The following is a 23,736-nucleotide window of genomic DNA, read 5'->3' as shown; positions in this document are numbered from 1 at the left end:
CTATCCCTGATAATGTCCTTTAATATTTCTCCCAGGAGCATTCCTTATTTTATAATTTCTGAGATTTAAAGAATGTTAATCTGTTTTCCATTGCTGCAACAAATCACATCCCCATAAATTCATTGCTATGTTAGCAATATATAATTTTACTTTTCTTATCTTTCTGGCTCTATACATTTGTTCGATCCTGTATGTTGTTTCATATAAGATAAAATTCAAATTCCTAGAAGTTGAACATTTTCCTTCTGAAGAGGCCAACCTGGATGCCAAGATTTTTGACAAAATTATTGTCACATATCTTGTATCTTGCCTACAAACCATTAATTTCCATGGCATTTACTAATATTTTAACTTTATTATTTGAGGAGTTATAGAAATTTGCCAAAATAGTTGCTTTATGGCTTCTCCTGGAAATCTTGTTTTATCTACTAATGCAGCTCTGGCATCCAGAGCAGTATGGTTCTTGACAACAGGCATTAAATCTTTCCATTGCTCTATGAAGGGGCTTCCCCAATGTTAGCAGGGAATGTTTGAACCAAATTTGATATTGACTCCTGCAAGAGGCTCCACAGGGAGTTTCCCGATGGCAAAAAGTTTTCCTTGCCTGTACCATTTGATTTGCATTCTTTAGTTCAAAGGCTAGCCTCTGCCACACCTTCTGCATACTCCAGATGGTCAGGGCTTTCTGTTTGAATTATTTCTAGGATAAACATTGTTTCTAGGAATACCTTATCTACAATCCCTCTTCAGATGACTATAACAATGAAATTTCAAGGATGACTTTTCAGATGACATTATGTTCATCCCAGCTAGGTCATTTATCCCTTTATTTACATTTTCTATCAAGCTAACCATAGTAGCACTCTGCAGGGTCCTAGCACCCTGCATTGCTATGTTCCCCTATTCTTAACACGGGAAAGATCTCTCCTAAAGCATTTCCTGGGTATCTCATCAAATCTGCTGACTTCTCCATTTGTCAGTGGTGTCAGTGGCAAAGTCAAACCCCTCCTGCACTTTCCAAATGCAAGCCTGGCTCTTCAGTGTCCCAGCAAGTGGTAGCTGCCTATGGTGAATGCTCACACAGAGGCCCAGATGGCAACTGTAGCAGAGAAAGCTGGCAGGACTCTTTCGTCCATTTGGTCATGTCACGTACTGGAGCATCAAAATGCCATTTTACCTTTGTAACTCACTGCAGCTGTGCTTTAAAATACTAGTCGCCTGGCTGCTGGGGCTATAGCCTGAGGGAAAATTCTGTTCCCCCCCACACACACAATGACTCTGTTGTTGTCACTAAACGTAGCTTTGACTAAATCTCTATAGTTCTAATAAAACAGAAGATTCAAAGGCTAGGGTGAAAACCTCCAAGCTTGGAGAGTTAGAGTAGCAACTGGCTGACTTGTTTTCTTTGCTGGCCTTCCCTGAAGCTTCTCCTCTTCCACGATACCCCAACTAAAAAAAACCCACACTATGTTCCTCCCTCCTACTTCCTGTCAACTAGTTGCTAACCCTGCCTCTCTGAGCCAGGGTTAATTTGATTTAATTAGTGCAAATGCAACACATCTTTACATAGTTAAAGGCAGCATAAATAAATGTAACATATATTGCCTAGTTAAATATTTCACAACAAGGTGTCTAAGCCTTTTTGCTCATTTTCATATTTCTGTTTTGTTATCAAGTTTTAATTTTTTTACATAATTTAGTGATTGTTTTTCTTATCTACCTTTAATCTCTACTTCCCTGATTTTTCTTTATTTTGGGTGGGAAGGTGCAATGAACTTTACTGATGGTATTTAAGAGACTAAGGCTCCCTAATCCTCTCCCATTCTCCTTGGGGATCTGGAATGGAAAATGTGAGGGAGATGTTTAGTGTTGGGGGCTGAATTGGGACAAGGACTCCTCAGCAGCCTAGACCCTCTTTCTTGCTATCACGTTCATGCTGGGATGGGAGGTCCAGGGCTTCTTACTCCTTGGATGTCATACACACTCTAATGTCTATTCCCAAGTTGCTGTAGCCATATTCATTGTCATAGGAGGAAATTAGCTTTACAAATTTGTCATTGAGAGCAATGCCAGTCTCGGCATCAAAGGTGTAAGAGTTTTGTGTCACTGTTAAAGTTACAGGGGACAACCTGCTCCTCAGTGTAACCCAGGATGCCCTTTAGCGGGTCCGTGGATGCCTGCTTCACCACCTTTTTAATGTCTTCACACTTAGCAGGTTTCTTCAGATAGCAAGTCAGATCCTTGGCAGACACATTGTGGGTAGGAACATGGAAGGCTGTGCCAGTGAGCTGCCCAGCTTTGGGATGAACTTGCCCACAGCCTTGGCAGCACCAGTGGACACAAGGGTGATATTCTGGGCAGCCCCACAGCCATCATGCCAGGGCATAGCAGAGGGACAATCCACAATCTTCAGGGTTGCAGTGATGAAATAGACTGCAGTCATATGTCCTTCCATAATGCCAAAGTTATCATGGATAACATTGCCGGGGGGGGGGGGGTAAACAGTTGGTGGTACAGAAAGCATTGCTGACAATCTTGAGTGAGTTGTCTTACCTCTTATGATTCAAAATGTATCATGAACATGGGGCCATCAGAGGAAGAGGAAGGATCAGAGATGATTACCTTTTTGGCCCCACCCTTACAATGGGCCTGAGCCTTCTCCATGGTGAAGAAAAGTAATATCCATAACATATTTAGCATCAACATCACCCCCATTTGATCTTGGTAAGATCTAGCTTCTGGAAGATAGTGATGGCCTTCCAATTGATGACATGTTTCCCATTCTCTGCCTTGACTGTGCCACTGAACTTATAATGGGTAGATTCATACTGGGACATGAAGACCATGTAGTTGAGATCAACTAAGGGGTCATTGATAGCAGATTTCAAGGAAACCCCGGTAACCAGGCACCCAAAATGGTCCAATCTGTTCACTCTGACCTTCACCATCATGTCTTAGTGAGGAATCTGGAAGTGCAAATTATATGCTGCAGTCTCTCGAATAGGGAGGAGCAGAGAGTCAACTGTTGTTTTTTAACTGCTTGAGAGACAGTGTTAATTTCAATAGCAAATACAACACTTCAAAAATATATTAAAGTTCTTTTTGCCAAAGCATGGGAATTCTACTTTTCTCATTTCTTTTCACAATAATTTAAAAGAAAATACTTAGTCTCTCATTTTCCAGTCACACTAAATCCATGGAGGGCTTGGACATTATGGCTTGAGATGTGTTTCAGTATCATGAACCTGAACGAATTGCTCAGGCAATTACTCAGAACTCCAAGGACTTACAGATTGGATGCAGTTTCCCAAAGCGTAGCAATGACAACCTCTGAAGCTGACATATTTTTACAAATAATATTTGCAAGGACTGTTTTTCTGACCCGTAATAACAACTCTTTTATAAATTTAGAGGCAGAAAAATATTTTCTACTTATCTCGAAGAGGTTTCTCCTAACAACCAATTAAGAACCTGAACATTTCAAAAGTTAAATTATGTAATTCTGTCAGCACTTGGAGTAAAAACAACTCACGAACATCAAAATATACAGCGTGGGAAAGAGAAGTCAAAGGTACATTACTTAGGCAGTGATTAGAAGCATGCAGAACTTTCCTTCTTCAATCACCCGTACTTGACCCTTCACTTTAGCTCTGCATACTCTGCAGAGCCTTATTTCCGACTTTAACTTCCCTTCTTTGCTTGTTTTACTTCTAAGCAAAGGTTTGCTGCATGCCATTTAAGGCTATAATTGGGCCTCATTCGCACATATAAACTAGGATGCCGCATATCCATGCAACTCCAATACAAATGACTTAACTCAGAAATGCATGGAAAGAGTCTAGATTCTTAATCAGAGTCATGATGCCCACTTGTTCTTGATTGTATCTAAGAAATAAAAGACAAATAAGCAACGGCTTTGGGGGATAAAGGTATTAGAACTTGTCAGTGAAATATCACTCATATTTTCTCATAGGCACCAAGGTGAAATTTAAAGTCATGTGGTCCTAAAGTTCAAAGTCTTAATCAATCCACAATTTACACACACAGTAGGGTTGATACTAACTTCTTCCAAGGGTGGACCTTAGATTTCCCAGACCCCTGGGATGCCCGAGGTCTTTGTCCAAATCTGTATGTACTTGGTTTATTTGCAGGTGATGGTGGAGTTTGAATTTTTCCTAAAGGAATGTTGAAAGAAGTAGCGTATATAAGGGCAGAGAAAGGAAAACCACCAAGACTGTAAATCAATGAGCATATCTTTGCCAATTAAATACTGAAATACTTCCCATTTGAGCAGTATATCAGCACTGCCTCAAGATCAACAAAATGAACTCCTTTGGGTAGCCCATGACTCTGCTTAATTCTTGGCTTGGTGGAGATTCTCCTTGTCAAAAATTTTAATACCATTCTTTGTATATGGAGTACAAATACAAGAGCCAGTTGAACTTCACAGTGACTTCAAGTTATTTAATTCCTTCACGAGACTACAAATGTTACACAGAAGTATTCTTTAAGGGAGGGAGACTTTTTCCATGATGTTTAGGGCTCAGATTCTGAAAGACCTGGTTATTGCTCGTGTGCCATAGCATCCACACATTTTTATAAATTTCAGGCAGGTATGATTTCACTTTTGGTCATGAAAGAGAGAAGTATCTGATACCTAGGCTAATCTAGGGACAAAAAAGACATGGGTGCCTGTTGGGCTTCTCCTGTATGGACATGATATTTCTAAGAGTAGGCACAACAGGTAGAAAAACTTAGTAATTTGTGTGTATCTCTAGAAGGCAGAAAAAGAAACACATAAATTACATCCTTGCACTTCCTTGAAAACTGGAAAAGCAGAGGCACAGAAGTCTTCATTGTGACATGGCCTTATCTTCCTCAAACTCTGAGAGGGAATCCCTCCCTCTTTGAAAGTTTGGTTTCTATACTTTCAGATTACTTTAAACAGCCAGGTAAAGAGCAAAAACAGTTTTGTTTCTTCTTTCCTGATCTCTGTGTTTTTCCTTTTCTTCATTTATTACAGTGTCTAGGAGAACCAGTATCATGTAAAAGAGAGTAGTCTGGAGAGATATACTTTCCTTATTCCTAATCTTGCTGGAAAAACCTCTAGATTTTCATCATGATTTTATTAGCTGCAAGAGTTTGTAGATGTTCTTCATTTAATAAAGTAAGAAAACTACCCTTTATTACTTGTTTTCTTGCATTTATATGAGTGGGTGTATAGACATTTCACATAACTCTTCTGCAACTATTGACATTATCAAATAACTATGTTTTCTTAGGCCATTGATGGACTAAATTACACTAATTGATTTTTACATGTTGTATCAGCCTTGTATACCTAGAATACAGCCCAAGTGTACTTTGTGTAACTTAATATTTCCTAAGGTACTTTATTAGTAAATTCTCTATTGCATCATGTTTTTCACCTCAAGTTTCTCCTGGGTAATTTTGTTGACTTAGTATAAACTACAAAGTAGTTTCTCTATTGGAAGAGACAATAACAAACTGACTCAACTGCTTCCTTAAATGGTTGCTGGAATTCACTAGGACACCCATGTGCACCCATTGCTTTCTATTTAGAACAGTTAAGGAATTTTAAATTTAGAAATTTAAGGAATTTGTATACTGCTATAGGTTGGAAACACTATGGTTGTTGAGTTGTTCATAGCACTCACTTATTATTATCCTTTTAATAGCTTTATGATCTATAATAATAATGATGTAGAAGTGACAAAATTGGTAATATAAAGGATTTACTGATAAATTTAGTTAGGAAACTTAGACAGACCTGTTAGAGATAAGGGAAATTGAGCACTTTATAATGGAAATGTTTATTCACCAGGACTGACTAGCCATTAGGCTCCATTCCTATGACAAAGGATCCAGCCCTCACTAACAACTCGCCATTAAGCCCTGATTCCCATCCCCAAGGACATACTTCTAATGGGCAACTCATGGGGGAGGGCAGCATAGAGTCACAACTATTGTTAAATTCTGATATGCCATTGAGTTTCTTTTGCCAAAAGACCCCAATTTAAAATCATAACTTAAAATCATACTTGGATGGCCAGTGAGACTTTTTATTTTATCCATGAAGCATTTTAAACTATATTTTTAAGTATTAAACATGTTTTTTTTTCATCTAGTGATTTCTAGTTTGGGTCAACTGCTGTTTAAAAAAACACATATGATATCAATTTGTCTATGTTTAATGATGTTTATTGTATGCTCCAGGATATCATATAATTTTTGTACATTAATGTTCAATGCACCTTTTTGTGATAAAAACAACTCAAATGTCCACAATAAATAAAATCATGTTATTTTCACACAATAGAATACAACTCACAGATTATTTCAAAAATAAGATGCCAATACATACAACAAAAAGTTAGATCACATAGTACGTACTACATGAATTGTATCTATGCACAATACTAGAAAATGCAAACTCTTCACTAGATACAGAATTGAAATGATGGAGTGAGTCAGTTTCTCAATATGTAGTCCAAGCTAGCTTTCAACTTTCAATAAAGTCTAAGCTGGCCATGAACTTCAGTCTTCACTGCTTTGCATTCCAAGCTTTAAAACTCTAGGTGTGTGCACCACCATGCGTGGCTTTGGTAATCTTTTTCTTCCTTCATTAGAAAAATACTATGACACTTTCTTCCAGTTTTCAGAGTTTCTAAAAGCCACTGTCACTTGATTTGCCATTATTCGTTGGCTACTTCCATGATTATGTTTTCCTTAGTTAGGATTTCTATTTCTGTGAAGAGACACCATGACCACGACAACTCTTATAAAGGAAAACATTTAATTGGGGTGGCTTACAGTTTTGGAGGTTTAGTTCATTATCTTAAGGGTGGGAAGCAGGACAGTGTGCAGGCAGCTGTGGTGCTAGAAAAAAAAGCTGAGAGTTCTACATCATGACCTGCAGGGAGCAGAAGCAACTGTGTATCACACTGGACATAGCTTGAGCATAGGGAGACCTCAAAGCCCACCTCTAGAGTGACACGTTTCCTCTAACAAGGCCACACCTGCTTCAACAAGGCCATAATACATAATAGTGCCACTCCCTTTGGGCATCCAAAAGCCTAAGTCTATGGGGACCATATTCATTCAAACTATCACAATGTCCGACCTTGTTTGTTTTGAGTGTGAGTATGCTGCGACTTGGCTGTTCCGGGTAGAGAGTCATATGATGCAAAGCTATCATTACATTTTCAGTCCTGCTGTCCCTATTTAGTGATTTTCTCTTTCTTCTTCTGTTGTTGCCTCTTTAATTATCTCCAGGGTCTAGTTATCTTCGGGGAGATCTAAACGTACAATATGTTGTTCAAACTAGAGACTTAATTATATTTTTGAAGCCTCCCTTTTCTGTCTGAAAAATCAATTGTAAGTCCGGAGAGAATCTGTGAAAAACAGCAGGAAAAGAATACAATAGTCTGGGAAACAAACGGCTTTGAATTTTTTGCCCTCTTTGTTTTGAGAAACAGTTTCATTCAGTGGCCCAGGCTGGTGTGGAATTCACTGTGCACTCTAGGCTACCCTTCAACTTGTGTCCTTTATGTCTCAATGCTGGGATGGTATGCATAAGTCACCATGCCAAGTTCACAAATAGTTAAGCTTTTAAGTGAAGTGGAAACCAACAAAGACATAAACAAATAAAAATATTTGGGTTCAGCAAGATGGGTCACTGGGTAAAATTACTTGTCATACACGCCTGATAATGTGAGTTCAATCACCTGAACCCATAGTCGGGGGAGAAAATCCATTTCTGAAAATTGTTTTCTGACCTCCACATACAGACTCTGGTATGCGCTCCACAGTAGTAATAAGAAAAACAAAATTGTTAAAAAAAATATTTTAAAGATGTATTGGAGAGAAAGCAAATAAGACACACTATTGTATTGATGTTGATGGATGAGAGTATATTTAACTATCTTTCCCATAGTACCTCCTTAAATCCATGTTTGTAACAACTTAAGTAAAAAAATACATCCTTTTCTAAAATACGAAGGCTCTAAGATTCCATTTTTTGACTGGAGGCAGAATTACTCACAACAAATAATAATGTATTTTGTTTGGCTACAGAGACGGCTCAATGGTTAAGCTCATGCAGAGGACCGGAGTTCGGTTCCCAAAACTACATTCAATATCTTGCAGCCGGGGCTGGAGAGATGGCTCAGAGGTTAAGAGCACTGACTGCTCTTCCAAAGGTCCTGAGTTCAATTCCCAGCAACCACATGGTGGCTCACAACCATCTGTAATGGGGGCTGGTGCCCTCTTCTGGCCTGCAGGCATAGACACAGACAGAATATTGTATACATAATAAATAATTATTAAAAAAAATATCTTGCAGCCATCGGTAATTCCAGCTCCGGGGTGTCTGATGCCTCGGACCTTGCTCCGTTTCCCCATACACATACACATAATTACAAAATAATTTTAAAAACAAGTCTTTTAAAATGCTTCATGACATACCTATATCTCCCAGTCTCACATATGCGAACTGAGGACTTTCCAGTTATATGAAAATTACCAACACTAATTGACTGGGTTCCCTGGAATAAAGTCAGTTTTCATTAATCTCCACATAAACAACAGATCAAAGGGTGGTTGTCGGCTGCTGCTACATCTATCAATTTGCAAAGGCTTAAATACTAACACTTTTTTGTGGTAAATTGTTGTAAAAGAAATTCAAGGTGATAAAAACTGATATTATAAAGGACTTATTAAGAGATTTGCTTAGGAAAGATTAAGTCACACATGTAAAACTTAGCCTGAGTAGCACTACTTACAAAACACCGCAAAGGTAAGTAGCATGTTCACCAGTCCTGAGAGAGATGAGTGAAATTTATGATGCTAGAATGTGAATGTTTATTCGCCAGGGCTGACCAGTCATTTGGCCCTGATTCCTATACCAAAGCTATACTTCTAAGGAGCAGCTAGAGTTGGAGCAGCATAGGGTGACAGCGATCACTGAGGTCTAGTCTGCCATTCAGTCTCCTATGTTCCTATCAGGAAAAACAAATGCTGTTATAGAAGAAAACTCAGACATTGTTTATATCCAACTGAAAGTCTTTATTCCAGCCAGCTGGGACTACACACAGATATTCAGGACCCAAGTATAGCACTGTAATTTAGGGTAAGGGGGTTTTTAAAAGACAAACCATATCCTGCTACCTAGCTCTGCGGGTGCGCTAGCAAGCAGTTTAACAAAAGCTAATTCGCTGGAAGGGGAGGTTTGCATAAGCAGGCAGTTTAACAGAAGCCAAGATAAATTAGCTGAAGCATCGTGAATTCGGGTTCCTAGAACAGAGTTGGGTAATTTTCCACATCAAGGAGATCAAATTCTAGTCAAACCTAAAACAGCTTTGACAGGAATGATGAAGGAACAAGAAGATGAAGGAACCTCTGTACCATCTTACTAGGCCACAATTCTACCATGTAGATAGGATGGCCCTCGGTAACAACTATTCAAAAAGGAATAACACTGGTACACTTAAAAGTAATTAGGCAGAATCTTTGCTATGTAAATCTAGCTACCTAAGTGACAAGAATTGCAGTCTCCCGACTGTTTAAATTGTTATAAGTGTGAGCTTCAACCAGGACAGAAAGAGATTTTAGCATGACAGTGTTTGTGGGAAACATAAGCCTAAGGTGTATATAAGTCAATGAAACCTTCCATTCATTTATGACTCTTATTTGAGCATTGCCACAGTCAGCCATGTACACTTTGGTTAAGAGTCTACAAAATACCTTCTAAGTGTGTAGAGTAATTTCTCTCTAAGAAGGCATATTATTTCTAAAACAGGACAATGGATAAATATGGTACCTAGACTTCCAGAAATTTTCCAGAAAGTCACTGAGCATGGACGAGTTAAACACATTATCCTAGTCTTTGTTTTCATCTCTGGCCTCTGACCTGCAGCATCCTATGGCAACTGGAAACCAACTCTGTGGGTTGCTAACTAAGTAAACAAGTTGCTAGGCAACCTCACAATTTGAAATCAAGTGCAAAAGAACGACAAAGAATAATAAGAAATTTCCATGACAAAGGGAGAATAGAACATTTTTAAAGTCAAAGACATGAAATTTTGAGTCTCCACTCAATTTGCAGCTGAGTCACCCTAAGTAAAATCATTTAATCTCCACTTTAATGAACCGAGGCAAATCCAATCTAATCAGGAATTAGAATTATTTGCTATGTGTAGGAAGATCACTACACACCTCTGTTATTACCTTGTTTTCCATTTTCTTTCCTTTGTGCTCTTTCTTGCAACCCAGGGACTCTCTTTTATTAGGCAATCACTTTGCCACTAGGCTATATTCCCATTCCATTGCTATTATCATTACTCTCCATGATGCCCCTTCTGTTCTCCATTTGCCATGTGGAAACTCTAGTGAGAATGGGCTTACTCCATTCCTTTTCTCCTGCCTTTGCTTTCTGATCAAAGTTTCAGAGAGGATTGAACATGCTGGTCAGAAAGAGATACTGCTGTAAGGTACAGGAAAGAATGATTCTGTTCTATGAAGATGTCTACAAACTGCAAACATGTCTCTCATATCCCCATAGCCATGCCTACCAACCAAATTGCCATGTATGCACCTACCACTTTTTGCCCAGTGGAAAGGTGTGAGTCTTGTCTCAGTGCCTTCTCTAGCCACTTTTCTTGACATTCCAAAAATGTTTAGCACCCATACAACTTCTCTAGGATGTTACTACTCTGACATGGAGGCTTATATTGAGAAAGCACACAGATCTCTAGGATCCACAAAGGGTGTCTAGATCTATAATTTGCTTCCCCAGATCACTGAAATCCTTTTGTTTAAAATGCAATTCCACCTTCCAGTTGCCATGGGAATCATCAAAATTACCAAATCCAGTACTTTTTTTTTTTTACAAATAAGTACTTTAATGAATAGGATTCACTACCTCAAACATGCAAAGATCACCCCAAAGTCCCTCCAGTACCACTGTGAAGAAACCTGAAGAACTGTTTTACAGGTGTTTCTGGTTCCAGAGTTTGTAGGCACTCATAACAACCACAGTTCTTTCACCTAAACAGTCCATTGCCAAAGATAATTAAAGAGTAATTTCGATTCCTACTCCCCACGCTACCTCTCATTTTCCATAATGCTTATGTTCTTAGTCCTTTATTTAGTTATGGGTTATCTTTGTGGCTCATCATTTGGCTTCAATTAAAAGTATACTTTTCTAGCTAGGTTCTGGAAATAAAAGTCTAATTAGATACCTTTTTGGTATCTATTCTTTGAGAACGATTACGTTCTAGGAATTTCTGTACAATACTGAAGGGTGACATATCCTAGCTACTGAAATTTGTATACAAAGGTACTTACCTAATCCTATCTGCCTCAGATTGCAAGGAAAAATAAGAAAAAGTAAGAGCATATGATTTCCATGTAAATAAATAAAGAAATAGCTAAATAATTTTGATTCCATCCTCTGCCTTTCCACTACCCCTACCCCTTGACAAAAGAGTTTTCTGCTAGGACACGGCTTCCTGGGAGCATGGGATACATTCCAGATGTGTTTTCTGAAGATATCTTCAGGCTTCAGCTATTATTGCTTGAGAGACAAAAGCTTGAAGCTATCGTCAAGAATAGACCTCCTGTTGCGCCGAAGCTTTCTTTGTCGATGCTGGTACCAGACTACGCCACCAAGAGCCAGAGCAACAACAAGAAGAATTACACTTATGGCGATCAAAACAGAAGACAGAATCTCAGCATCCTTTATGGGAATCTTCATGCCCAGCAGCTTCACATTATCTTCTCCAATGTCTCTTAGGATCACTGCTGAAATGGAAGAAGAGGAAAGGGATACCCAGACATGAGATTACCTTTTCAGGCATCTTCTGGACAAACAAGTCCATGAAAATAGGACAGAAGACCTGTCCCCATTCCTCAAACCAGCTGATGAAGATAGATTTTTAATTTATAATCAGATAATTCATATAATTACAATATCACAGCTGGGAGCTCTCCTTGTCAATCAGTGATGAACCATTATTTTTGCCCATGGGGAGTCCTAAGAGTCACTGGAGAATACTTAAAATCTTATGCTATAGAAAAAATAATTAGATTTGATCTGCATGGACCCAGAGAGTGGAACTAGAAGAAATAAGTGAAACTTCATGAAGAACATTGAGTCAATCCAACTTATCAACATTCATTTTAGCCATTAGACTGTGACAGCTTGCCACCATGCTGTCTGGACTCCCACCTGTACAGATCATGTTAATAGTAATTTCAGCTAGATCATTTCTGATGATTGTGATATTTCCTGTCATATAAACATTTCACTGTCTTTAATTGATCTACATGACAAAGCTCAGAATTTCAAGTCACACATTCCAACCCTGTCATTCAGGCTCTAAACTACCTTTCTAGTCTTATCTGATATTTTTCAACCACAGTAACTCAACCTTTATTTCCTGTAAACATGGCATCTCTATAGGTTCTGACTTTGTTCATGTATCTTACTTTGCCTGAATAATTTCCAACTTTTCTTTTTCTTTGTAACTCCATGTTAAAAGTTACATATCTGCAATTCATTTGGACAATTAGTGGTGCATGTCTTTAGGGTTACAAATTGGCAGTATTCTTTCTGAACCTATGGTTTATCTAGTCTGTGACCTAGGGCTAAATGACTGAATCCCTAGTGAATCTTAGCTTACTTTTTTAGCAAAATATAGATAACTATGACCAATCCTAATGAAGGGGATTATTATCATATTTGAATGAGTTAATAATATGCATGAAATATTTAGCATGGCACCTGGTAAACAGCAAATATATAATAATTATAAGACAGTATTGCTATTTACCCTTTCTGTGCACAGCATCTAACATTACAATTATTGTTTCTGTGTCTCATTCCATTTTTAGGCACTGGTAAGTAGCAATTATGTCTTATTTGTTTTTGTGGCCCTGGTAATTGACACTTGTTTGATGAATGCATAATTGGAAGAATGAATGTTCTCACAGAACTGAAAGAAGATACAAAGTAATGAGTTCAAATAGAAACTGCAAAGCACTCTGGTTCTGAGTTTACATTCTGGCATTTAGTCTTCTTGTGACCCTGAAAAAACTTCCAATTTAGAATATTAGTGAATTTTGTTAGACCTACAATTTTGACAGATTTTTCCTCAAGTAAGAGTTTATAAAAATGCACATATAATATTTATGTATATGTATACAAGTACACACATATTATATACACATATGCACATGCATAAATGCATATGTACATATACATATGTAAAATTATAAATATATAAACACACATATATATACATGTATGTATACACACACTCACACATACACACACATATATATAAACTATAGGACTTTAGGTTACATGAGTTGAAGGAAATGTGATCTGCACACTGCTCTTTCAACCTTACCTCACCTTCCTCTAACCTCTCCAGCACACCTCCCAATCCATGGTTAACAATTCATGAGATACTCAAGTAGATGATGGGGGCTTTACTAATGAGAAGCTGGTTTTCAGTAGAGCTGAAAATCTCCAGAGTAAATTGATACTCTTTAGTGTCCCCTTTAGGTGGGATTTTTAGTCTTTTGTGACAGGATCTCACTATGAGTCTAGGTTTGTCTAGAACCAATGATTCTCCTGCTCCACTTCCCAAGTGCGGGGATAACAGGCATGATAGCACCCATGGGTCTAATAGTCTTTGTACCTCACACAACTTCTGAATCTTTCCTGGTAAAAGACACAAATGGGGTAAAGAACGAAAGAATAATTTAGACCTAGGCATCATAGGAAAAAAAATCTTTATTTTCTCAAAGGGAAGAAAACGAATGGTTCCTAAGCTACAATTCCTTGGTATTCTGTAGATGAAAAATAAAAGAATAAAAGTAGTTTTTGTTCTCATTTCACATTGTCTATGCAGGAATCCTTGTTTTGACTACAACTCTTTCAGGTCCAACCTATCAGGATTTGGAATTTTCTTCTCCCTTATAAACTAGTTCATGAGCTAAGGTTACAGCTTTCTATGTGACTGTTTCCCCAATCCAGAGGTTATGGGGAAGACATAAGGTGAATCAACATGTCAAGGGTCACTAAATCCTAGTTCATTGCCTTCTGACATCTTACAGAAATCTTAAGTTGTTATATTACAGTGCCAAAGTTTAGTCATGTTAGAAGTATCTCTCACACACACACACACACACACACGCACACACGCACACACACACACGACATGTAACTTCTCAGTATATATGCATCATCCTACATACCTTTTCCAATCTCTTTGGTAACGGTACTCATAGTACTTAAATATTCTGTGGGAAAAGACAAGAGGTTAATCCTATTATTCTTTGTACCTATCAATAGGATTTCTATGGGATATTTACATTACTTGAAACAATTTCTTTTTGGAATTTACTACTTTTTAAAGGTCTCCCTGACTGGATTTGATATCTGTTCTAAGAGTACAAGGGAATCCATGCCTGGTACTTAAAACCTAGTCAAAAACCCATAGTAGGGCAGATCATAGGTCCTGTGTGGTGGTGGTGGGGTTATGGACTACTGTTGTTTAGCAAATGAACATAGTATCAAGCCAGCTCCTGAACAGTTCCATTTATCCTTCTAGACATATGTTACTCTCAGCTTTAAAAAAAGAAGACTCTTTCCTGTGAACAAAATGAAAGGAGAGCCCTATCGCTGTGCAGATGCTCAGCCCTGAACAACACATTTGTACTATCCACGGAAAAGCTTGAGGAACACTGTGAAAGAAATGTCATGAAGAATGGAAGCGCTGGAAGACACGGAGAAGGACTGCAAAAGATCATCTCTTGAGCAAGACAAAGTCCCTGCAATCACAAAGTCAAAGCAGGTGCAGCTCCCTGCAGCGGATCTGTGCAAGAACGGCACTGTCAACAGTCAGGCACAGATGGAGGAGGAGCGCAGGTCTCTACCCCTCATGGTTGGCCTTTGCTACAGATAAATTCAGGGAGAGTGAGGACCATTGCCTTCAGTTAAATACCCACTGAGGATCTCACCAGGCTCCAACAAATAGTTCCAATTCAGTGGTCATACAGATGGCTCTGATTAAACTGAATGTCACCAAACCAACCTAAAAGTCATGAATCTGAGAAAGAGACTGGTTGAGGGAGGATGGCAGGGAACAAGGTAGTTAAAGGGAGAGAGAGTAAGCCAAATACATTAACAGAATGCGTGAAACTGTCAAATAAGAAATTTCATCAGTAAAAAAATCAATATGAAAATGTTAATTTGGTTTTGACTGGTCACAGGAAACAACAGCAAGTGCACAGACCTAGGCAGCCAAAATATAACTTAGCCCTCTGCCTTAACGTCTGTGTTTCTTGTCCCTTTCTCTATTCCCATTGAATACTATGTTACTTCTCTTCCACCATTTCCCAGTCTCCCTTTAGAAAGCCCCTGCTCTCTGTCAAATGTGTTTCTCTACACATTAAATCCTGTCTCAAAATAATAATAATAATAATAATAATAATAATAATTCTCCCTTTCTTCAGTGAAGCATAACTATTTTCTGAGGGTGTGCTATTCAAATATTGATTCTCCCATTTTAGTAAAGACTGGTTGCTTATGAGGATCACATTAAACAGACAGAAAAACGAAAAACATTTCTTGTTATTCTTAACCAGTAGTTCTCTTCCTCCATGGAAGTCTTTGATTATTAATATAGTCCTTCTTCATTTCTGTCCCAGGAATGAGACATTTTTATTCCAGTCACTTGTATCTTTACTCCAGTTCAAGCCCTCGTGCTAAATCATGATCATATTGGATTGCTCATCCAGACCGGCACCATTGCAGAAATCCCAATGCTAACAAAAAAATCTCTTTTTAATGTTTATTTTTTTGGTAGCAAAAATCCTGTTGTTCTCCCCTCAATAAACATTTTATTCCTAAACCATTTGACTTCCCAGACCTACCAATTTCATCCATATCTTCTCTTCTACTAATGACAAGATTAAAATACATGGTCTATAACTTCAAACACTAACATAGGGAATCGCAGGTAGTAGTAGTAAGTAACTTTCCTTGCCTTGTATTTTACCCAATATGCTGAATACCACCAGAAAAAAGTCAAATGCATATAGAAACTTGGATTCTCCCTGTCTAATTTTAACTAAGCCCTCAATGCTATAAGGCAATACTGACTTTATTACTCACCCCCAAAGTAGCTATCCTAACACTTCTCCCAATTTCCTCCAATAGCTCCCCCTCAGCAGATGACTATCAGCTGAGCCACAGAGAAATAAAGAGAACATGAGGCAGGAAATCTGCTTGTCAGGACCTTCTTTTAAACTTACACACTGATCCTCTTTTTTTCTGTCTTTTCTCTTATCACAATAGAAAGATTATCTTCCTCCACTATTGTATTAATCCTTCATCTTAGATGTGGTTCATGTACCTCATAGCTTCATCAGAAACTTTATCCAAGAAATGGCCTTTTTAGAAATTGGGAATGACCTAGAGGTCCCTCAACAGAAGAATGGGTAAAGAAAATGTGGTACATTTATACAATGGAGTATTACTCATCTTTTTTAAAAAATGACATCATGAAACTTGAATGCAATCAAATGGAACTAGAAAAAAAAATCATCCTGAATAAGGTAACCTAGACTCAGGAAGACAAACATGTTAATATCCATTTATAGGTGAATATTAGCTGATAAGTAAGTGATAACTAAGCAACAATTCACAGACCCACAGAGAGTAGGTATAAACAAAGAGATCTCATTAGGAAATGGAAGGTAGAATAGATAATTACAGATAGACAATGATGGGGGATTTAAAACAGAAGGATCAAGTAGATGGCAGTTGTGGGAGGGGTAACAGTGACATTCGAGGGGCAGTATAAAACTAATATAGTAGAAACTTCCTAAAATACATATATGAAGGTGATCTAAACAGCCAAATAACAAGGAGGCAGAGTCCCAACTGGCCATCAAAGCTTCCTGTACCAGGATTGGGTACATCTAGTTGAGTTGTTGGTACAAGGGCCCGAATGAGAAAGCCTAAACAACTAAGGGTGTTGTCAAGATTATTGATTGTTCTCCACAAACTGATAGCAAGACCCCATTTCTGAAGACAACACCTGCACAACTCATTGCACATGGAGAAGTTAAACTGGTGCCTACATAAAAGCCTCTATCTCTACGTTTTAGCATCTTTGGCACAGAAATGTGCTCTGCATTCTCGCAAAAGAGAAACATAAACACCAAGTCAGCCACAAACCCTTTGATCTACAATGGTATCCTGTCTGCAAGATGTGATAGGGCAATGGTGGCCAAAACTTGTGGGAGTAACCAACCAACACATGATTTGACTTAAGACCTCCTCCATGAGATGGAACCCATACCCAGTACTACCTGGATGACCAAGAACCAAAAACTAGATAGCCAAGGGATCTAGGGGAAAACTAAACAATACTGATCTGAAAGAGGAAAACAAAACAACAAAAAGCATAAGGATTAAATGACTCCTTATGATATTCTGCTACATTCATAGATCAGTGCCTTGTTCAACCACCACCAGAGAAGTTTCCTCCGATAGCATTTGGAAACAAATATAGAGAACCACAGACAGAGAATGAGAGACCTTGGAAGACTAAGCCCTAAATGGGAAATCTCCATCAAATCCCTCCCTGCTCAGAGCTCAGGGAACAGCAAGTAAGAGGCAGCAGAAAGAGTGTAAGAGCCAGAAGGCATGGAGGACACCAACAGAACAAGACCTCCTAAATTAACAAGAGCAAAGCTTATATGAATCTATAGCACCTTGATAGTGTGTGTCTTCTGGGCGATGGAGTGAGAGAAAAAATGACAACTGGGTTCTGGGGGTTGTACCAGAGTAATAAGTAAAAGCAACAGAAGCAATATTCTAGCATTAAGATTTGGCAGAGAAAAACTTTTTAATGATATGAGAAATCATACATACTATCATGTTGTCCTCTTCAATTAAGAGCAGAGTTGTATTCTGTACTCCAGTTGACTTAAGTCTGTTTGAATAGTCAAAGGCATCTTCCCTCTCTATGTCTTTTGATAGAGTCAATGACTGCCCATCTCAGAATACGTACTCTAATACCATTATTTTCCAAATCAGGATGATATATGAAAAAACTTTAAAAACATACATACTAGTAACATCACATGGACTGAGCTGGTTATAATTAGGAAAATAAATGTATATATAGATATAGATACATGCATGCAATAATAATTAATAGAAAAGGGGTTGTGACTTTGAAAAAGAGGAAAGAGAAATATATGTAAGTGTTTGGAGGGAAAAAAGGGAAACACTATAATTATATTATAGTCTTAAAAATAAAAACAAAGTAAAATTATGCATTGATCTAAGAAGGCTTCTTGGAATGAAAATAGTGCTGGTCCCTGGACACAGTTCATGTAGAAGAGTGAGGCATTTGCCATTTAACTTAGAGATAATTCTGAAGTGAGACATTTACCATTTAACTTAGACAGAGACAATTCTGAAGAACTGCCATTCACAACCTTCACAAAACCATGACTAGAGAGTATCCCCTAGAATTATTTTCTTCTCTTTAGAAGAGGTTTCACTACAGTCTGGGGTGTGGATCCGTGAGCGTTTGTGTGTGTGTGTGTGTGTGTGTGTGTGTGTGTGTGATGTGTTTGTTGTATATATGCTCACATGTGTTTGTGCTCATGCTCACGCATTCAAAGGCTAGAGGCACTGGATGTCTTTCTTCCTACTTTCCACCTCTGTTTCATTGACAAGAGTCTCCCACTGAACCCAGAACTTACTGTTTGGCTTAGCTGAGTAGCCAGTAAGCTCCCAGGATCTTCCTGTATTCATCCTGCCAGACATGGGTTCCATGTATTTTGGCCGTACCCAGCTTCTTTTAAATAACTGCAAACTTAGATTCTCATGCTTGCTTGCAAACACTGTTGCCCACTCAGCTATCTTTCAAGCCCCACAGATTTGTCTGTATTGACACTAACCACATCAAAGAAGCATCACTAGTAATTTCCTTGAAGTAGCACCTCTATTAGACTTCAAATGCATTTGTAAATAAATAAATATTTTTTTTTACCAAAGAGTGGTAAAGCTACACTAACAAAGTGCCCTCCCTTGCAAATGTAATAAACTCACATGGGAGGATGAGAAATGCAGCTTGGGGAAATGCCTAATCAGGGGCACTGCTCTATGATAAAACCTGGTTCTTCTGAGTCAGTAGGGGAAGTTCAAGTGGTTCCTTACTATTACCTGTTCTCTACAGACTAGACAAAAGATTAGAAAATAACACACTTCGGGGATTTGGGTCTTACCTCCATTTGACACAACAGTAAAGATGGTCTCCATGCCAGCATGAACATGGTCAGTCACGTGGCAGTGCATCAACCATGTTCCAGGGTTGCTGGCTACCATCTCCACAACCTCAAATGTCCCTGGGAAAAGATCTACAACATCTGCCCGGTAACTGTGTCCATTCTGTAATAAAGATGATGGCGAGAAGTGAAAATGAGGAACCAATTTACAGCTTATAGCAACTAAAGGTCTATGATGTCCTTTTTAGGTTCTTAAGACTCCAAAATGTCTAAGACAATGAGAAACATCAAAGGTCCATTTATTTATCTGTCCTAGAACTCAATCATGCAAACTAAAACAACACAGCACTGTTCTCCTACTTTTTCATAAAGTGCCACAGATGAAAGATGTTACCAGTCTTTTAGAGGGTTCAAATCTGGTTTCTCTGAAACTTTTTGTAAGCTAAAATCTGGAAAGTCTGGATAAAGTTCTGATCTCTTAGAAGGATCCACATGTTTTCTTTAGAAGTGAATCCAGCTTAGTTTCTCCTTGCCAAGACTCCAATCAAAATAGTTCTAAATCTCTAATATACAACAATGTCTCCAATTCTGTGCTCTTTTCCTAAGATTAAAACTTTTTCACAACCATGTATTGTTCTATGTAGATCCTGAACTTAAACTCTTGTTATGATGGATTCAAAACTTTCAAGGATTTTTAAGAATATTTGAAATTCCTTCCTCTTAAGATCATTGCTCATCGAATCTAAAGTCTTTGGCTCAGATACAGTAACACTGGTTTCTTCCATCTACTTATCTTTTAAGTGAGACTTTCTCTTTCTTATCAGAAGGAAAAGCTAAATCCTACAAGAAGTGACTGCCTTGGCGTACACAATTTATTAGAATCCTCTGCTAGATGTTCCATACCATAAACCTTCATATTCCTTAACTATTACTTTATTCCTTGCCATTGCCTTCTGCGAAGACTCTTAAGGCATCATTTGAATCACTCCTGTGGGGTTCAACCATATTTCAGCTCACCTGATAAAGGAAACTCTCTGCATGGAAGTGTACAGTGTGAATGTCAGTATCTTGACCCATGGCTAGCATGTACCAGGCTACTTGTTCTCCTTGGTATACGGTAAGACCCTTGAGATTAGCATAGAGTTTCCCATTGATGGCTGCAAAAGAAGAAAATGTCTCATATCTTTTCTTTTATTTATAGTTTGCCACTGTCTTATGTGTATTTCCTATCATTTCTGATGATAGCAATAAGCTACTAACTTGCTACATCACTCTATAGAATGTATCTTCCACAATAATGATATCAGAGTTATCTCTAAGCAATTATTCTAATCATGTTATTTTGAAGTTAAAAAAAAAAAACTTAAGGGCTCCTCCTTTTCCCAAACAACAACAATTCCACGGCAACAGTTTATTTAAAATATACCTCCATATCAGTTTCCCAGGTCCACCTCCAAATACCCACACTATCAATTCCAGTTAGTGGATTTGTTCTCTTTCACCGCCATCCACTTGGTCTATACAGATCTGAATCCTTAGGCTTCTGAATTTCTTTCTCATAAAAATTGCTTTCTTATTATTTCTCTTTAAAATTTCACCCCCTTAAGAAAACTTTTCTGATTTTCTAAGCTCCTCCATGTAACCTCAATTTCTTATATCACCTTCCCCCTTTGAACTCCTTCAATACTCCTCAGCATGATTCATTAGAACTCTCCAAAATCTGTCTTCTAGGTTTATTTATCTTTTAAGGTGTGAAAGCTTATGTTGCCAACTTGTCTCAGGTTACTAATGGCAGGAAATAAATTTATATACTACAGTGCTATAGCTTTCTGGCACACTTGCAAAACCACAAACAGATAACTCAGACTACAAAATACATTGTTTTATTTAACACGTTGTCTTCCAAAATCACATCCTATGCTATACTGAACTATTCATGGTTACATCAACTCATATTGGTAGGACTATTTCCTACCCAAAACAATTTCCTCCCACATCTCATTTTCTCACAGATGAGAGGCAATTTCTACTCTACTCTTCAAGAGGGAAAATAATGGAAGGGAACAGCTACAGTATTTCTCTATGTCTACCAACATCAAATTGTGAATTTGGCTAAAAACAAGAACCAAATTGCTCTGCTCACCCACTTCTAGAGGTTTTATCTCTTTGATCATAGAAAAGGGTGCAAATTGGTTCAGTAATTGGTTCTGGTAAGCTCCTGCCTCTCTTAATGCAGAGAAATTTTGTTGTTCATTGATGTCAATGACAATTTAGAAAACCTATCCTTTGCAAGGAAAGCTATCAGCAATCATATTTAGTTATAAAATGAAATTCAGTTTTCCAATTAGTATTTTCGGTAATAAGGCTCATATTTTATCTTAACCATTTATTTTTTTTCAGCTGGTTCAGAAATGTAGAAGAGAAGTTAGAATATTATTTACTTGTCCCTTGGATTACAACATTATTTTTCTTTGTATTTATAGCTCAGAACATGTTTAAAAATACCTGCTATTTAGCTAGCTAGGTAGAGTGACAGCTGAAGGCTGGAAAAATGGACACCTGCGTAGATAAAAGTGGGCATTAGCCAAATCCCGAATTGGGAAGACCTATCTTTGCCCTCATTTCCTCTTAGTTCTAGTCCATTTTATTTCCGTGATTTGACAGAAATGAAAAAAGTTCACTTTGTAAAGTTGTGAATCATCCATTCTAGTGTGAATCACTCATCTTTCCATCAAGAGGAAATAGATAAAATCTGTAGGACAATGGGATACTACTTTTGAGTTCCATTAGAGTCATTATCAAAGCTGCACCTCACTCTCAGATCAAAGAAATCTTGGGCGAGAAGTGCTGGGGTAGATCACTTCAGACATTCCTCTGCACTTAAGCCCTCCCTCTCATTCGCCACTTTCTCTCTTTTTTTGTGAAAAGCAACCAGATATCTAGAGCAAAGGAAGGCTTTGATGATACAATTCTCCCACCCCAGATCCATTCAAGAATCAAAAAGTTCTTGATGGTATGTAACAGCTCCATGTGCTATTCTCCGTGGCTAGCTTCTCCAACTACTCAATGCAAATTTAAATTTTGCTTTAATAGTAGTAAAACTGACAAGTTGTCCTTCATTTGTCTATATTGACAGAACCTATCCAGAATTTAAAGTGATGATTAGATATCAAGCTTTTAAGAGGAAAACAAACTCAGAATTTTGAAACGGAGGACCACTTACCAAGATTGTCTGTCCAGATGGGCTAATTAAGTATACAGAGGGCCATAAATGTTCATCTTCACTTACCTAGTACGTTAAAACTTGCTTGTATCATAATGATAACTTTACAGAGTTAGCTTCCTTCTTCTGGGCACCTCATCTAACCTGGACCATGTATTTGTTTTACAAATATATGTGTAGAATAATAAGAAAGGTTTTTTTCTAAGTCATTTCCATTCCACTGTCCAGCTTTCTCATCCTTTCCAGAATTATGCACCCACAGATAGAGATGAGCCTAGCAGATCATCCCCTGAAAACAGTGCAGACTACTTTGGAATAAGAGTAGCTTCTTTTCTACAGACCATGCATTTTATTGCTCTCCAAGAAAGTCTCATCCTGTAGGTCAACACGCTTTGTCTCTTGTGACCCATGAATTGCGATATTCTCCTCCAGATACCAAGATTGGTTCTCATCAAAGATCAAAAACAACAAGGCAAATTCCCGGTCCATATCGTTCCGGCCTCCATGGGGTCCCAAGACGCCTTTTCTACAGATGACTAAGGGTCCCACCAGGCCACTATACATGTCCTGATGAAGGGAGAAAGACATGAGGTTATTCCTGGATGGCAGTACTTTGTCAAGAGTGGAGTCACAGATAAGCTTACTCTAAGCCCATTGTCACTTTATCATAAATGTTTTGTATTCATTTCAGACATAGCTGAGATGTGATGTATAACTTGTGCTTTAGCTAGATTGAATTATACATTAATTTTTAAATGTACCAACCTAACACCTTTTTAGGCAGTTTGTTATGCCTGCAATGCCCTTCTTTCAACATCCTCCTTATCTATGGCACACTCTCATTTAGATTTCAAAGTCCAGATTACAGGTGGCTTCCTTTCTGCTACCTTCTCTGCTTCCCTTTTGCTCAACTGGACTTTGCAAGTGGGGACGAGACCTTACATTTGCATCATCCATAACCCCAAGAAAAATACCCATAATAGAGTAGACATAACATATTGCTGAAGACTTGCAATATTATCTGTCTAGATAGACTAAATTCATTCCCCAGGCAGAGGCAGCATGACTTTATTATAGTTATTCCAAGGTCATTCTAGCTAAATTTGCAATAGCCCCCTAATTTCCTGACAACTATCCACATTTTTAAAAATATGAGAACATACTGCTTATAG

General features: G+C 38.1%; 1 protein-coding gene and 1 pseudogene across 6 annotated transcripts in view; both read right to left on the bottom strand.

Annotated features, from left to right (window-relative positions):
- Positions 1–1,960: 1,960 nt before the first annotated feature.
- On the bottom strand, positions 1,961–2,951 carry LOC119804276 (annotated as a pseudogene).
- Positions 2,952–9,066: 6,115 nt separating this feature from the next.
- The window catches only part of Heph (hephaestin), an 81,372-nt gene continuing 66,702 nt past the window's right edge, over positions 9,067–23,736 (bottom strand). For 5 of the 6 annotated variants that reach the window (XM_038316136.2, XM_038316138.2, XM_038316135.2 and 2 more), the window contains 5 exons: positions 22,906–23,131; positions 20,359–20,498; positions 19,342–19,504; positions 14,287–14,331; positions 9,067–11,823 (listed from right to left, as the gene is read on the bottom strand). In XM_038316136.2, the coding sequence (XP_038172064.1) occupies positions 11,591–11,823; positions 14,287–14,331; positions 19,342–19,504; positions 20,359–20,498; positions 22,906–23,131 (807 nt within the window). In that variant the 3' untranslated portion in view covers positions 9,067–11,590. The remainder of the gene's footprint in view (positions 11,824–14,286; positions 14,332–19,341; positions 19,505–20,358; positions 20,499–22,905; positions 23,132–23,736) is intronic. The other variant, XM_038316139.2, reaches the window with a different exon arrangement.

This window comes from Arvicola amphibius, chromosome X, assembly GCF_903992535.2.
Source record: "Arvicola amphibius chromosome X, mArvAmp1.2, whole genome shotgun sequence".
In the NCBI taxonomy this organism is placed as follows: domain Eukaryota; kingdom Metazoa; phylum Chordata; class Mammalia; order Rodentia; family Cricetidae; genus Arvicola; species Arvicola amphibius.
The sequence above is the reverse complement of the archived record's forward strand: the minus strand, read 5'-3'. Positions and strand labels throughout refer to the sequence as shown.